Here is a 17319-nt window from a genome sequence, read left to right on the forward strand (position 1 = left end):
GATAAAGTGCTGAACATAATTTATTAGAAATGCAAACATGGACAAGCTCTCAAAAATATAAAAAATACAATGAGGTATTGTTTAAAATGAAGAGAGTTGACTTCTCTTATTGAACTGAGAGAAGTTTAAAGAGGTTTAGGTCTTTGGAGAGCTGGCTGTTGGACTCTGTACAGCACCCCGGGTTATCTGTTGTTTCTGTTAGCTCAAAAAGAGGAACTGATTATTCCTGACAGTCATCAGATTCCAACCAGAAACCACGCCCCTCCTCTTTTAAATCTCAACGACACTCTGTAAATCCCTTTCAACTCTACAGGGAACCCAAAGTGACATGGAGAAACCTGCTGAATACAAGAAGAAAGTTATAGCAGTGGTTGGTGGTGGTTTGGTAAGAAAATATCTCAAAATACTTCAGTACACAATGTTTTTTTGTTTTTATCATGCCTGTAAACAGGACCAATGGCCTTCTATAAGAAAAGTCCACAAAGGCAGCAGTCTACATTCCATGTGGTTTCAATTTTTGTTCAAAAACCTGTAAAAATGTGAGTCAGAAAAGGGTAAAATGCCTTCTCGAGGTCAGGAATGAGGTCCTGCACCATGTGGAGAAGTTTTTTGTATCTTTGGGTCTTGTTCTCAACTAAAGGAAAGATGAAGCGTGAGGTCAATAGGCGGATTGGTGCTGCATCTGCAGTGATGAAGCTGACCCAGAAGGCAAAGCTCTTGATTTATCAGTCGATCTACGTTCCAACCCTCATCTATGGTCACAAGCTTTGAAAGAACGAGATTGCGGATGCAAGTGGCCAAAATTACTTTTCCGAGCACGTCCATCAGGGAGAAGACCTAAAGGAAGACCCCGGACTTGCTGGAGGGACTTTCTCACAGCTGGCCAGGGAACACCTTAGGATTCCTCTAGAGGATTGTACCTTCACCCTTCTTTCATTTTAATAGGCTACTACATTTTTATGACTGTTTATATCAGCATATTACCTAAATAAAAAAAAAATGAAATACCCATTTATTTTTAGAATTTAAAAATGTTGACTTAACTTCCTCTGTAAATTGGATTTTTCGTCGTTATATTTCTTTATTTTTTCTAAATGTTTAGACAGAATGTTTAAATTTGATTATAAGCATATAGTTTATCTAAACATGTTAAATATTTAAATTAGGCTTTTAAATTTAGATTTGATTCTAAATTAAAATTTAACTTAATACACGAGTATATAATTCTAAAGTTTTAGATTGAACTTATTCTCAGTAACTACATTTTTCTGTGTATTTTTATTTACCTTTTTGCGAATGTGCGGGTGAATGATTGATTGTGGTGCAAAGTTTCTTGGGGGGTTCTTGGACTCTGGAAGGCACTGTATGAAATACAGGCCATTTAGCAATTTTTTTCATTTAGATTTGTTTCTATTTAGATTTAATTTTACAAACAAAGATCTTATTTTGAATATGCATTTCCAATATGATTGTTTGAAGTTATATGTTCATGATTTGATGTATTGCTCTGAAATTGGTGACCCAAAGAAATTTGTACATAATTTCTCCACTCTGTTTAGGTTGGAGCTCTGAATGCCTGCTTCTTCGCCAAAAGAGGCTTTCATGTGGAAATCTTTGAAGCAAGAGAAGGTAGAGTTCAAACATATTGACATGTAACATACAATATCAGTCCGCCACAACATATATGTCCACACACACCAGAACAGTTTTCCAAAACAAAACAAACAATCTGCTTCTCTGATCTGAAGCTGAATTACTGTTTGTGTTTTGGGGTAGATATTCGGAAGGCCAATATCGTGAGAGGGAGAAGCATCAACCTGGCTTTGTCTCATCGTGGCCGACAGGCTCTGAAACATGTTGGACTGGAAGAGAAGGTGCACTGATTAAATTATTTTCACTGTTAGCTGGGTAAAGTTAATCTTTATTGAAGGATCTGCCTCATACTACACTGAACAAAAATATAAATGCAACAATTGTTTTTGCTCCCTTTTTATTTGAGCTAAACTGAAACAACAGAAAATTTGTCTACATACACAAAAGACCCATGACTAATAAGCAAGGCATCTTTATTCATTTCAATCACAGGGCAATTCAATGTGCTTTACAATTAGCATGAAATGGCACGACAACAACAAACATGAGAACAGAGATTTTAATGTACTCAAATAAAATTATAATTTAGAGCTAAAAGGAAAAGACAGAATTAAGGTTGATCAATTACATCACAGATTACAGTGGAGATGATGCAGCATAAGGAACAATTCATGTAAAGGCTGATGAGTACATTAAGGTTTTAGTTTAAACAACTCTAGGGTTGGGGCAGATCTAAGGTAATGGGAAGCTGATTCCATATGTGAGCAGCACAGTAGCTAAAAGCATCTTCAAACTGTTTGGTTCTGACCTGAGATTCTACCAGCTGATTGTTTCCAAGGGATCTCAGAGCCCCATTGGGTGTATATACAGGGATGAGATCTGACGTATTTTGGTCCCATGCCATTGAGTGATTTATAAACTAGTAGGAGTACTTTGAAATCTATTCTGTGGTTTACTGGTAACCAGTGTAGGGATTTAAGAACAGGAGTGATGTGCTCTGTTCTCTTAGTTCTTGTTAAGACTCTAGCAGCAGCATTCTGAACAAGCTGCAGTTGCTTCACAGCTTTTTTGGGAAGACCAGTTAGGAGACCATTGCAGCAGTCCAACCAGCTGGAAATAAAAGCATGAATAAGTTTCTCCAAGTCTGGTCTGGACATGAGACCTCTGACTCTTGATCTTTGACGAAGGTGATAAAGCGCTGATTTAGTTATAGCCTTTATATGTCCAGAGAAGCTCACCAAGATTTCTAATATGGGTCTTTGTCAGAGACATAAGTCCTTTCGTCAAACTTTTTGACAGGTGTATTGTTCTTTGACCTTTATGACCTTTCCCACCATATATCAAATTGACAGGTGTATTGTTCATTGACCTTTATGCCCTTTCCCCCCACCCCAGCATAAATCAAATTGACAGGTGTATTGTAGTAGTGCCTTTTGTGATATGACCCTATATGTCAAGGATGACAGTTGTGAAATGGCGCATGAAATCCCCTTGTGTGAAGATGCATAATGATGATCTGCTTTGATGTGCACCCTATATGTTAAGAAATGAATGTTGTGTAATGAAGTCTGATCGATTTTAGTTACGCTTGATAACCACACAGTTCCCACAACCCTTCTCTTTCATACGTGAGACCCCACAACCCCCCTCCAGCCCTGCTTGCCTTTTTAAAAGCTTGGATCCATTTCAGCGGACAGACTGAGATCGTATCAGAATGGTGAAAGGCCGAAGAAATACCTCTAAGAAAATGGTGAAGCAAGAGTCTACAACCTCTACCCGAGAGGAGAAGGAGGTGAAAGAGGAGAACCAAGAGGAGATGCAAGAAGCATCTACAAATGATGTTTCAACCTCCACCCAAGAGGAGAAGGAGTTGAAAGAGGAGAGCCAAGAGGAGATGGAAGAAGCATCTACAAACGATGCTTCAACCTCTAACCGAGGGGAGAGCGTGGACACGCCATCACCGCTATCACAGACCTTGCTCTGTGAAAAATCCATAGCGATCCAACAGCTGCCTGCAGGGGGTGGTGCTCCTCACAAATCTACATTCTACATGTGTAGAGTGCAGCTTCCTCCTTTTGTCGGTAAAGAGTTCTTGTAGCAAATATGGCCGCTGGAACCTTACGGCTATACCGGTAGTTTTGGGCCGTGGAACACTGGACCAGCTCTATACCCTTAGGCAGATCCTGGAGGGTGCGTGGGAATTTGCCCAGCCAGTCTACAAGTGTTTTGTGGATTTAGAAGGCCTTTGACGGCATCCTTCGGGGGGGTGGGGGGTGGGTGGGGGTGGGGGGGGTGGGGGGTGGTGCGGGGCTGTGCAGGGTACTCCAGGAGTATGGGGTACCAGGCCCTCTGATAGGGGCTATTAGTCCCTGTATGACCGGTGTCAGAGCTTGGTCCGCATTGCCAGCAGTAAGTCCGGCTCATTCCCAGTGAGAATTGGACTCCACCAAGGCCGTCCTTTGTCACCGATTCTGTTCATAACCTTTATGGACAGGATTTCTAGGTGCAGCCAAGTTGTTGAGGGGATCTATTTTGGTGGCCTGAGGATCGGGTCTCTACTTTTTGCAGATGTTGTGGTCCTGTTGGCTTCATCAGAATGTGATCTTTGACTTTCACTGCAGCGGTTTGCAGCAGAGTGTGAAGCAGCTGGGATGAGAATCAGCTCCTCTAAATCTGAGACCATGGTCTTGATTCGGAAAAGGGTAGAATGCCTTCTCCGGGTCAGAGATGAGGTCCTGCCCCAAGTGAAGGAGTTTAAGTATCTAGGGGTCTTGTTCACAAGTGAGGGAAAGTGCTGCATCTGCCATAATGCGGGCATTGTACCAGTTTGTGGTGGTGAAGAGAGAGCTCAGTCAGAAGGCAAAGCTCTCGATTTACCGGTTGATCTACGTTCCTATCCTCACCTACGGTCATGAGCTTTAGGTAGTGACTGAAAGAATGAGATTGCGGATACAAGTGGCCAAAATAAGTTTTCTCAGCAGAGTGGCTGGGGGGCTCCCTTAGAGATAGGGTAAAAAGCTCAGTATTCCTGGAGGGGCTCAGAGTAGATTCGCTGCTCCTCCACATCAAAAGGAGTCAGTTGAGGTGGCTCAGGCTTCTGGTCAGGATGCCTCCTGGAAGCCTCCCTGGTGAGGTTTTCTGGGCACATGCAACTGGGAGGAGGCCTAAAGAGAGACCCAGGACACGTTGGAGGGACTATGTCTCTCACCTGGCCAGGGAATGCCTTAGGATTCCCCCGGAAGAATTGGCCCAAGTGGCTGAGGAGAGGGAAGTCTGGGCCTCTCGACTTAGGCTACTGCTCCGGATAAGTGGAAGAAAATGGTTGGATGATAATACCCCTGTATAAAACAGGCGATAGCCACCGTTTTACAAATTACAGACCTTTTTCTCTTTTGACAGTCAATACAGTTTCAGAAAAGAAAGATGAACATCTCTACCATTGTTAGAAATAGTCGAAGAAATCACAAATGAAATAGATAATAAAATATATGCACCAGGAATATTTATAGACCTAACGAAAGCATTCAATACCATTGACCACAAGATTTTATTTACAAAACTAGAACACTATGGTATTAGGGGAGTGAGACTCAACTGGATAATTAGTTACTTAAAGAATAGACAACAGTTTGTATAAATAGGTGAATACAAATCTGCTTACAGGGACATACATTGTGGTGTTCCTCATATAAATGGCATATGTAAAGTATCAAAAATAAATTACATTTATTTTATTTGCAGATGATACCAATATTTTTTGTTCTGGGGAGAGTTTACAACTTTTACAGACAAAACATCAAAAATTAATATTTTAAACTATGGTTTGATATGAATAAATTGTCAATAAATGTAAGTAAAACAAAGATTATATGGTTTGGAAAACAAAACATACCAGAACAAATACAAATAATGATAGAAAACATAGGTACTGAACGGATGAATATACATTTCTTGGTATTATGCTGGATTATAAAATTTGCCAGAAGCCTCACATCAAATACATAAAATCAAAAGCGGCAAAAAGTATTACTGTTATGGCAAAAATTAGGCATTTGCTAAACACATAATTATTAAAAATCATCTACTATTGAATGGTTGTATCATATTTGAGTTATTGTGTGGAGATTTGGGAAAATATATACAAAAGCACTTTACATCCACTTTGTACATTACCAAAAAAACCAATAAGAACCATTCATAAAGCGGGATATCTGGAGCACACAAATCCATTATTTTGTGAATCTCAAATCGTTGAATTTATGGATCTTGTGAAATTTAAAACTGGACAAATAATGTACAGAGTAAAAAACTGTCAATTATCAGAAAATATAAAAAAGCTGTTTATTTTTTTGTTTTTTTTTTTAAATATAATTTTTATTATTTTATTTTCACATCAATAACAAACATAAACAACAACATAAACTCTTGACTCCCTTTCGTCGCATATATACAAGTTCAGATTCAGGTGTCGGTTAGCACAACGGTGTCCCTTCACCAAAGCTCTAGCAAAGAATGCAGAGACATCCAGTCCAACGTACAGTAGAAAACGTTTCCACGTCCTGGCGAAGACTTCATCCCTGCAGTGCAGTCGACATGTTAGACAGTCAAGAGAGGCATAACTGAGCACAAACCTCTGCCACTGTGTTTTGGATGGGATCTTGTCCGCTACCAAGTTTAGGAGAAGACACTTTATGGCACAGAAAGTCAATATGCTGTAGAGTCTCCTTTCATAATTACCACTGACAACCGGATCGACCACTCCCAACAACAGAAATAAGGGATTATTGTTTAAGTTCGCAAACAAAATTTTGTTCATTTCCCCTCCGATAATCTGCCGGAATTGCTTCACCTTAATGAGTGCCAACCTCAGTTTTGCATTTCAGGCACTGTGAAGATGCGGTGGGATTAAATTTCTGCCTTCGGTAGGGTGAGATATGAGCTCTGTGAAGAATCATAAGTTGGGTCGCTTTAACCCTATTACACTTAACCCTATTATACACTTAAGGTTCTTACGTTTCTCAAAGCATTGTTCCAGTCATCTTCAGTAATGTTGCAGTTGAGTTCCCATTCCCACAGTTCTCTCAGACAGGCAGTTTCCGTTGTTTTATAGCATTTAATGATATTATAAAACGTACAAATAGAAGTAACCGACCTGGCAGAAAACACCTGGCGCTCAGTATCTTACACATCCTGGCACACCAGAAGAGTAGTGTCCCTCCTGATAAAGTCTCTTATTTGTAAGTATCAGAAAAGGTCCTTTTTTGAAATATTATATTTTTCAGTCAGTTGGGTAAATGACATCAGGGTAGGTCCATCAAATAGATCTTGTAATTTGGATACACCCTTATCACTCCATCTTCCAAAGTTATCATCCATAATCCCAGGTAGAAAATCTGGGTTTCCACATATTGGAGTAAAAACCGAGGTTGTTTGTGACCTACCCTCTAATTTTCTTATTCGCCACTCTGTAACTGTGGATAATGTAATCGGGTTGGTACAGACAGTTTTGAGGGTTTTCCCCTTTTTTAGAAAAAGCATTGATTTTAAAGGACAGCTTGACATTGAACTTTCAATGTCCAACCAGAGTGAAGTAGACTTATTGCGTGTCCAGTCAGCCATAATGTGCAAATGTACACTCAGTTGGTAATTTTGAATATCCGAGAGGTCACAGGCCCCCTCTGCTGACGAGCGACATAAAGTAGCTATTTTAAGACGTGCCTTTCTTTTGGACCATATAAAGGAACTAAACCAACTATTTAATTGTTTCAGTACCTTACAAGGAAGCAGCACTGGTATCATCTGTATTGGATAGAGAATCCTAGGTAGAACATTCATTTTTAAGAGAGCAATTCGACCCATCCAAGACACAGGAAGGGCATTCCATCTCTCTAAATCCAGCCGAATACGTTCTAACAGGGGCGAGAAATTGGCTTTAAACGTTTCATCCAGTTTTGGCGTATTGTGTATTCCTAAATAGGTAAAACCTTCAGGTGACCATTTAAATGGGAAGGATCTCATGAGTATTTGTTTCAAGGTACCCAGGGGCATAGCCTCTGATTTATCAGAATTTATTTTATAGCCAGAGAACTGGCTGAACATATCTAATGTATTGTTTTAATCAGACAGGTAATAGACATCTCTGGTTTAGTCACTACAATTAGTACATTGTCAACATAAAGAGTGATCTTATGTTCTCTATTCACAATACTGAGACCCGTTATATTTTCGTTAGACCTGATTGCCTCAGCCAATGGCTCAATTATGAGGGCAAAAAGCAATGGTGAGAGAGGACATCCCTGTCTCGTGCCCCTTGAGACGCTGAATCAAGAGGATTGTACCCCATTTGTGAGCACCGCTGATAAAGGAGTTTTATGTAGAAGCTTTACCCAGTTTATAAAAATTTCTCCCATACCAAAAGTATGTAGTGTGTAAAACAGATATGGTAACTCCACACGGTCGAATGCCTTCTCCGCGTCCAGAGAAAGCACGAGACCATCCTAATACTTCTTCTGAAAAACCTGGATGGTCTTTAGCGGTCAACGCATATTATCACAAGAGCTACGACCTTTAATAAACCCAGTTTGGTCTTCATTAACCAAAACAGGCAATAAACATTCTAATCGAATCGCTAAAATTTTAGACAAGATTTTTAAATCGACATTTAACAAAGAAATGGGTCTATACAACACACAATCTTCCGGGGGCTTGACCTTTTTTAGAATTAAGGAGATATTTGCTTCTCTCAGAGAATGTGGCAATGTCCCTTTCCTGAAAGAGTCATTAAACATATTTAAAAGAGGATCAGTTAAGAGGCCCTGAAATTCTTTGTAATATTCCACACCGAGTCCATCCGGGCCTGGGGACTTGCCAGATTGTAACACTTTAATCGCTGCAGCACTTCATTTTTAGATATGGGTGCGTCAAGACTAATTGTCTGGTCTTCCGACAAACAAGGGAGTCTGAGAGAGGAGAAAAACCTGTCCATGTTCTCAGTCATGGTGGTCTGAAGTTCTGATTTATATAATTTTTCATAGAAAGTCCTAAATATGTTATTAATATTAACAGCTTCAAAAGTTTGCTAACCCTGATCACCAATGACAGAATAAATAGTTTGAGTCTGCCTTTTCCTTTGTCAAATATGCCAAATATTTTCCTACTTTATCTTCATACTCATAAATTTTTTGTTTTGCAAATCTAATTTGACTTTCTGCTTCTCTAGTCAGGAGTGTGTTGTAACGGAATTGAAGTGATGTAACTATCTAAAGTTGTAGTTTAATACACTATTAGTAGTTCACTTTTTATAAACAGAAGAATAGGCTGTTTTTATCATCAGGGAGTTTAATTAAACACTCTGTATTGACTTTGAGACAAGAAAAGAGAGAGAGATATGGGATCGTTTGAGAATCTTTAATTTCTGAATTATAAATTCTAAACAATCTACCAGGACTACTCTGTGATGGATGAGAATGGATTCGGATGTTGTGTTGGTGCGTGTGTGTGTGTGTGTGTTTGGTTCAGATTCTCTAGGCTGACGTAAAGGAATCTGGTCGTCTTTGTTATGACTAGATATCACGAGGCTTATAAAGTGATGACATGAGCCGCTATTTTGCCATGTACGTACCCAGTGGGGGTCTCCCAGGTAGATCAGGAAATGCCAGGTCCAAGAACCTCGGATGTACGCTGGAGCTGTCGGTGCAGCGGTCGCAACGTTTCAAAGCCCGTCTGGAGGGTCGACCCCGGTACCGTTCGTCGGCGTCAGCAGGTGCTCTTATTTTGAAAGGACGTCGTCTGGTTGTTAAACGACGAAAATCTCCCGTTTCACAGTTCTTAGTTTAGAGAAGAAAACACATCTGGACAGGCTGTGCTTTTCTTTAGGATGATGTTGAATAGAACTGAAGTCAAAATGGAACTAAGCTTAAAATGGCGTTGCCTTGTTTTATATCTCTGAATTGTTGATAAGTTGGAGTAAAGTGGATTGGACACTTGAAGTCAACACCAGATTCTCCTGCGGCAGCCGAAAGCTCTGATTGGTTGGAACAATGTGTCATGCGTTTCTATGGAGATGAGGATCAGTATGTCTGTGCCGTAGTCCTGGTTTCATTAAACATAATTCATGACATATTTATTTCACAGATCATTCACTTGATTATTGTTGATCAACATCTGTTTTGCTTAATAATTTTAATCACAAATAAAGTACTTTGATTAAGTAAAGCTTCTTCTTCTCCTTCGGACTCTTCTCCTGGAATGTAAACAGTCTGAGGAACACCCGACCTTGGTTTTTCTACACGGTGTTATTGTGCCCAGGGGGCAGCTGTATGGAGTTGAAAACAATGAACTTCATAACCTTACATATCCCCCCCTTTCAAGGTCAATGTGGTCCTTCAAGAGACCACTTGGTCGTTGAACAAACCCAAGTTATGAAGAATCTTGACAACAGAACAGGATGCGATCCCAAGGGAACAGCCATCTGTGGTGAGGCACGAACCCCACGCCGGAGAACAGTCTCGCATACTCCTCAGGAAGAACACAAGTCAGCAGGTTATTAATTATTCCCCATGGAAGCCATAAACGAAGCAACAGCAACTTCATATCCTCACGGGCAATAAAGCAAAGCAGGAGCAAATCTTGAACGTATCCACGAACAGGGTAGTATTCCAATTAAAAAATCGATTGTTGTATCCGCAGGCAGGGTAATATTCCAAATAAAAATTGAACTTTGAAAGAGTACTTATCGTAATCCACAAAAAGGGAAGAGCGGGTGACAGTAATCCCAACAAATGAGGTGTCCCAGCAGCCATGCCGGAACCACAGTCGTCCAAGGCCAACGAGCCGGAGCACCCTCAGGAGTAGTCGATGCAGATGACGAGTCACGGATCCACCCCCAGGACGCAGGATCCTCACAAGCTCAGCAGAGGAGAGAGAGCACAGTGTAGGCACTTCAATGTAGACACGACAAAAGTGCATTTCATGTCATCAAAGAAATAAAAATAATAAAAACCTAACTCTATGAGTGTCTTTTGTACTATGTGTTAGTTTTAAGTGTAATTACCCATTAACTGAAGAAATGGATGCAGCCCTGACTGTGTAAGATGCAAAAAGGAATGATGCGAGAAGCAGAAAAATGAAAGAAACCCTAACTGGTATCAGTGAATCCTCACTGTAAATACTTGTGTCAGGACAGGGGCAAAATTGGTTATAGCCCAGTAGGATAAATCAAAGAATTGATAATCACAAACAGAATTCTCACTGTAAAAATCAACTGGTCAAAGGTACTATAAAAAAACAGAAATGTAAATCAGCACTAAAATGTAAATCAGTGGGTAGTAATCATGTTCATGTTAATGTACCCCTAAGGAATTGTGATTAGTAAAGATAATAAAAAAAAAAAATTTTGGACAACAGTACTATGTGACCTAACCCACTCACTGTTACCTGACTCCAGAAGCCCACAGCACGTCCATCTCAACACACCTTAAGTCTGCACGTGACGTATAACAGGAAAGACAACCATGTACACTCACAAACAAACAAATTTGTGTAATCAGAGATAGAAATCTGTGGAACCAACGGGACGTATTTATCACCCCCCTTTTGAAGTCGGTGGATTGTTGTTGTTGGTATCGGCCAAATCTGTGGGACCCTTGTGCAGTTTGATATGGTCCCTGTGTACCCATTTGTAGACGGGCGCCTTGTTTTTGTCGGCGATCTTGATCTGATACACGACCGGAGAGATCTTATCTGTAATCAGGTATGGACCCGACCATCTGGGCAAAAGTTTCTTAGCCAGCTTCCCCGAGGTCGCATTGTTGTTAGCCGTTTTGGGAGCGAAAATGTAGTACCAGGCCTGGTCACCTACATCGAGTTCGGAATGTGAGGCTTTCTTATCGTAATAAGTATTTCTGCCTTCAGCTGACTTTTCCAGAGACGCCTGTGCGAACGAGAATGCTGCAAGCAGGTGATCTCTCAGGTCCTGCAAGTATTGGCCGCTTGTACACGCCGGGGCTGTGTCGGACGGAACCCGTCGTTGATACAGCAGGTGAAGCGGTAGGGTCATCTGCCTACCCGTCATCATTTCAAACGGGGAGACACCTGTAGACTCGTGAGGGGTAGCGCGTATGGCCATGAGGACCAATGGAAGTTTCACATCCCAATCTCGGTGGTTAGCTTTCACGTACTTTTTTAACATGCTGATAACCGTGCGGTTCACCCTTTCGACCTGTCCAGAGGACTGAGGCCGGTGGCTAATGTGGAACTTAGCCTTGACACCCAACAGTTCCCAAAGATGTTTCATCACGTCAGAGGTGAAATGGGTACCCCTGTCCGAGTCGACCCTCGTGGGCAAACCGAAGCGGGCAAAAACGTGATTCAGCAAGAGGACCGCTGTAGTCCTCGCCGTGTCATCAGGAGCTGGCAAACATTCAACCCATTTGGTGAATGCGCAGGTGACAGTCAGTATGTACTTACTCCCCCTGGTGGATTTGGTCAGAGGCCTCACCCAATCGAATTGCAAGTCCGACCATGGAGTGGTCGGCCCTTTTTCCTGTAGGGGAGCTCTGTGCGTAGGGTTGGACGGCTGAAACTGACAACAAACCAAGCAACGCTCGACGTGGTCCGAGATATTACGACGCATCCCCGGCCAATAAGCAACCCGGCACAGGGCACCGAACGTGGCCTTGACGCCTTTGTGACCGGCGGATGGAGAGTCATGAGCCTGCGAGATCATGTCCCTCCTCAGCAGTTTTGGAGTAACAAGGACAGGCGGCGAAGGAGGCTTGACGGCATGCATCAGCAGCCCTTCGACGACCCTCAGCGTAGACCGCACACGAAAGAGAGAGCGAAGCTCTGGAACGGAATCAAGCTCGACGGAAGTCGGTAGCTGGGTTTTAGGATCAGAAATGTACTTGATCATCCTGCTGATAGCAGGGTCCCGGGATTGAAGACTGACAAGATCGGTATCCGAATAGGCAGGTTGAACGGCCACCGCACCTTTGGGTTGTCCCGAGTCGGACGCTTTAGCAGCCCGAGCTCGAGTAACTACACACACCTGGTTTTCATCAGGGAAAGACCACACATGTCCATCAAGCCACCCGGGTTCGAAAACCCACAAGGGACCATCGGTCGCGCCCTGTTTGGCCAAAGAGTCTGCAAGATCGTTCAACTCCTTTTCAGGACCGGTTGCGCGAGAGTGACCTTTGACTTTACGCCAGTAAATGTGCATGTCAAGTGCAGTCACCAGAATGTCACACGCCCTGAAGAGGGCCTGGTTTTTGACGGGCTTCCGGCTAGCGGTCTGGAACCCGTTACTCTTCCACGTTGGTAGGTGACACAAGAAACTGAGACGCGCGTAGTCCGAGTCAGTGCAAACCACCAGTTCACGGAAGCCATGGTCCCTAGCGCTACGTAGCGCTATCACGATCCCCGCTACTTCAGCATACTGTGAGGTCTTCTCACCCAGAGAGTAACATCGGGACTCCCTGCGGTCACCGTCTACCCAGACGACACCCACGCCCGCACTAGGCGCAGAACCATGCCGAAAAGCACTGCCATCCACGTATACGGTCGGTAAACCCGCACAGTACGACTGGTCGTAGTAGTGGTGGTTGCGGTTTAGAAGAGCCTGAGGGGGCCTGGCTGGCGGGACTGACGCGATTGCGTCGTCCGAGCAATGTTGGCACGCAGCCAAACCCATGCCAAGAGGGCTACGTCGGTTCTGGGCGTAGCGCACCTCGATGTCGAAACTTTGAAGAGCCAGCAGCCACTAAGCGATTCGTGAATTGGTCACCACACCATCTCTGATGCGCTGACTGTTAAGGAAGGTCACCGGCTGGTGCTGTGTCTCAATGATGATTTTCTGTCTGCCAATGTAGTTCGCAAAGTACTTAACTGCCCACATGGTGGAAAGCAAAGCCTTTTCACAGTCCGAGTATTTCAACTCAGGTCCAGTCAAGAGCTTACTAGCATAGGCCACGACACGCCTGTCGCAGTCATGAATCTGGTAGAGACCAGCACTCAAACAGTGAGCTGAGAAACCAACCTCAAGATGGAACTCCTTGTCACAGTCGGGGAGCGCCAAGCACGGAGCCGAGCACATGGCGGCCTTCAGGTCATCCATGGCCTGCTGGTGCTGCCCCGCCCACTCGAACGCCACATCCTTCTTCAACAGATTAGTCAGAGGTCGTGCCAACTCAGTGTAATGTTCCACGAACTGACGCGAGAAGTTGCAGACCCCCAAGAAGCTGCGAAGTTCGGAGACGTTCGTCGGAGGTGTGATGGTGGCAACACCCTGAATCCTGCCAAGCTGAGGCTGTACTCCCTGTGGTCCCACAAGGAGGCCAACATACTGAACTTGCGACCTGCACCACTGTCCCTTGGCGAGAGAGATCTTAGCACCCGCCGCCGCGAGCTGACCCATGACATGGTCCAGCTCGGCCAGGTGGTCATCCAACGTACGCCGACGAATAAGAATGTCGTCGACATAGATGAGTGTCCCACGCTCTCGAGCATCGGGGCAGGCCTTGTTCAAGAAGATGTTGAACTCAGCTGGCAAGTTGGAATAACCAAAAGGACACCGGGTGAAGGGGTACTGCCGGTTGGCAAAGGAGAAAGCAAGTTTGTGTTGGTCCAATTCGTGGACGGGAATCGTCCAGAATCCAGACGCAATGTCAAGGGTGGAAAAGTACTTAGCATCTTTCACTTTTGGAAGCTCCTGCTCCAGGCGTGTCATAGGCCACCTAGACAAGGGGACCTGTTTGTTGAGTTGCCGGTAGTCAATGGTAAGTCGCCACTTACCATTAGGCTTTAGTACCGGCCACAACGGAGCCGAGTAGGTGCTGTTGCAGGGTCGAATGACCCCGTTAGCCAAGAGGCTGTCAATGATTTCCTGGACCGGTTCTATGGACGCCAGGGGAATCTTGTATTGCCGCACAAAGGACGGCGGTGCATCTGGCCTGGTAGGAATCCGGACTTCATGGATAGTGGTCAGACCACAGTCCAAGGAGTCAAGTGAAAGAAAATCCTGGTACTTTAGCAAAAGTTGTCTTAGCTGGTCGCGCTCGACCTCGTTGGTGAGAGCATCCGCTTGGTCTATGACCTTCTCAATCTGTAACAGAAGTTCCGGGGGTCTACCCGGTGGCTTCGAGAGTGGTGGTGAGGTCAAAATCGCGTCCCCCCGCGAAAGACATGCCACCGAAGGGCGTCCACCTGTGTTAGGCCACGGTTTGTACGGCTTTGGCTTCCGCACACGTGCAAACAGTTGTCCGGACGCACCGCTGATTCTAGCGTCAAGGCGTTGGAGACAGTCCAACCCTAAGAGCATGGGCATCGGCATATCCTCGGTGATGTACACGAGGTGTTTAAAGGACATGCCTCCTATCGAGATGTTGACCTCAGCCGTCGCAGCCGCGGGCGAGGGAGCGCCATAGAACTCGTCAAAATCCTTTGGGCCGAAATGAGTGTGGGGGGTGAGATGTCCTCCCCCCTTTGTTCGCACATGCTGCTGTAAAGAGCTCCGCTGATGAGCGAGATGTCCGCTCCTGTGTCTAATAATGCGACACAGCGATGTCTCTGATTTACAGTGACCTCCACTGCGGGCCTATTAGATCCCTTTCTCACGACCAGAGGTGCAAGCAAAATTTTCTCAGTGACGGCGGTGGTAGTAGTGGTACTGCGGTCGGCATCTGCGGGTTCATCGCCTAACATCGCCATGGATGGAACGACCGGTGAGGTGTTGTCGCTTTCCTTTGAGGTGTTGTTGTTTTCCTGTGAATCAGAACCTGAGAAAACATCAACCTGCAGCATTTCAGTCTCACTTTGCGGCTTCTCAGACAAACACGGAGTCTCTGACCGGGTCTCCTGAGAATCACGCACAAATTGTTTGACGCCCTCGACGTCTTTCTGAAGATTGCAGATCATGTTCATCATGTTAGTCATCATTGGAAGGAAAGTGTTTTGCATCGCCTGAAGTTGAGATGATAATTGCATCGTTACCTCTGAGTCCATTTTCCAAAATAGTAAATAGTCTTTTCTTGTTTTATCTACTAATTTACTCTTCGAATTTTCCTTCTAATTAGATGTTTATTTAGAAACAACCTTACCTGTAGACTTTTTTTAAAAGAATTAGTTACAGGGAAGCTTGGCTGGTGAATGATTATTTTGGGCAAAATTGTTCAATAATGCCAAAAAGATCATTGTCATTTGACCTGCCCAAGATGGCGGGTCGAGCTACGTGTCGGGCACCTAAGATGGCGGACCGCCGCGCATGCGTCGTCCGACACCCGGCTTTGATCCCCGTAGCAATCACACGATTCTAAACACCGCTGCGTGTTTCAGAACCGCCGCTAACGTTACCTTAAAGTACTCCGTACCGGAAGGTTTAGCGGATTAAAGGACGCAGTTCCGCTGCGTCGGAACGGCTAGAAAGCTCCGCGGGACGCGTTCCCGAGCCTTCTCTCCGAGAAGAGTGGCTAGTTAGCTCGTCGGCTAATGCTAGCGAACGCCCTGTTGCGACCAGGGTCTCAAAATTGCCTCGATCAACCAACGGGCATCTCGCTCCGTGATTGAAAGGGTCTCAATAGCGTACGCAATCTGGATGCAGTATCGCTCTGCGGTTGTTCTCGGCTGACAGCGTTTACCGAGCAAGTCAAGCTGGCAGGTGCTAACGAGAATTCTGACTAAGAACAGCGCGGATCCCTGCGCTCATCGAATGGAAATAAATTTCCGACGGAGTCTTCTGTCTCCGATTACACAAATGGATGCACACAGTGTCACAAACACAGCGACAAACAATAAACAGACGGTTCCAATGCAATAAAACAGGAGAAATGTTTACCCTTAGATGTAGGCCCCAAAATGGCCACCAGCACACGTCAGCACTTAAGGTGTTTTGATGAAACAGCGCCTCCTGTTGGAGGGTGATGAATGTGCACCCCCCCTTTCTGAGAGCTGAATGAGGAAGCGCTCGCCTTTTTCTTTTCTAACACACAGACACTGAACCAAAAATATCCCAAATAAAATGTCTCAGAGTCGGCACAAAGTGTAATAAACTGTGCAGATATCAAGCTTGGCTCGCCATATTGTAACGGAATTGAAGTGATGTAACTATCTAAAGTTGTAGTTTAATACACTGTTAGTAGTTCACTTTTTATAAACAGAAGAATAGGCTGTTTTTATCATCAGGGAGTTTAATTAAACACTCTGTATTGACTTTGAGACAAGAAAAGAGAGAGAGATATGGGATCGTTTGAGAATCTTTAATTTCTGAATTATAAATTCTAAACAATCTACCAGGACTACTCTGTGATGGATGAGAATGGATTCGGATGTTGTGTTGGTGCGTGTGTGTGTGTGTGTGTTTGGTTCAGATTCTCTAGGCTGACGTAAAGGAATCTGGTCGTCTTTGTTATGACTAGATATCACGAGGCTTATGAAGTGATGACATGAGCCGCTATTTTGCCGTGTACGTACCCAGTGGGGGTCTCCCAGGTAGATCAGGAAATGCCAGGTCCAAGAACCTCGGATGTACGCTGGAGCTGTCGGTGCAGCGGTCGCAACGTTTCAAAGCCCGTCTGGAGGGTCGACCCCGGTACCGTTCGTCGGCGTCAGCAGGTGCTCTTATTTTGAAAGGACGTCGTCTGGTTGTTAAACGACGAAAATCTCCCGTTTCACAGTTCTTAGTTTAGAGAAGAAAACACATCTGGACAGGCTGTGCTTTTCTTTAGGATGATG

General features: G+C 44.1%; 1 protein-coding gene across 1 annotated transcript in view; it reads left to right on the forward strand.

The window, feature by feature from the left end:
* Nucleotides 1-233: 233 nt before the first annotated feature.
* kmo (kynurenine 3-monooxygenase) overlaps nt 234-17319 on the forward strand; it is a 130680-nt gene continuing 113594 nt past the window's right edge. The window contains exons 1-3 of the mRNA XM_054736076.2: nt 234-385; nt 1560-1629; nt 1777-1874. Of these exons, the coding sequence (XP_054592051.2) occupies nt 329-385; nt 1560-1629; nt 1777-1874 (225 nt within the window). The 5' untranslated portion in view covers nt 234-328. The remainder of the gene's footprint in view (nt 386-1559; nt 1630-1776; nt 1875-17319) is intronic.

Source organism: Nothobranchius furzeri, chromosome 12 (genome assembly GCF_043380555.1).
Source record: "Nothobranchius furzeri strain GRZ-AD chromosome 12, NfurGRZ-RIMD1, whole genome shotgun sequence".
Classification (NCBI taxonomy): Eukaryota; Metazoa; Chordata; class Actinopteri; order Cyprinodontiformes; family Nothobranchiidae; genus Nothobranchius; species Nothobranchius furzeri.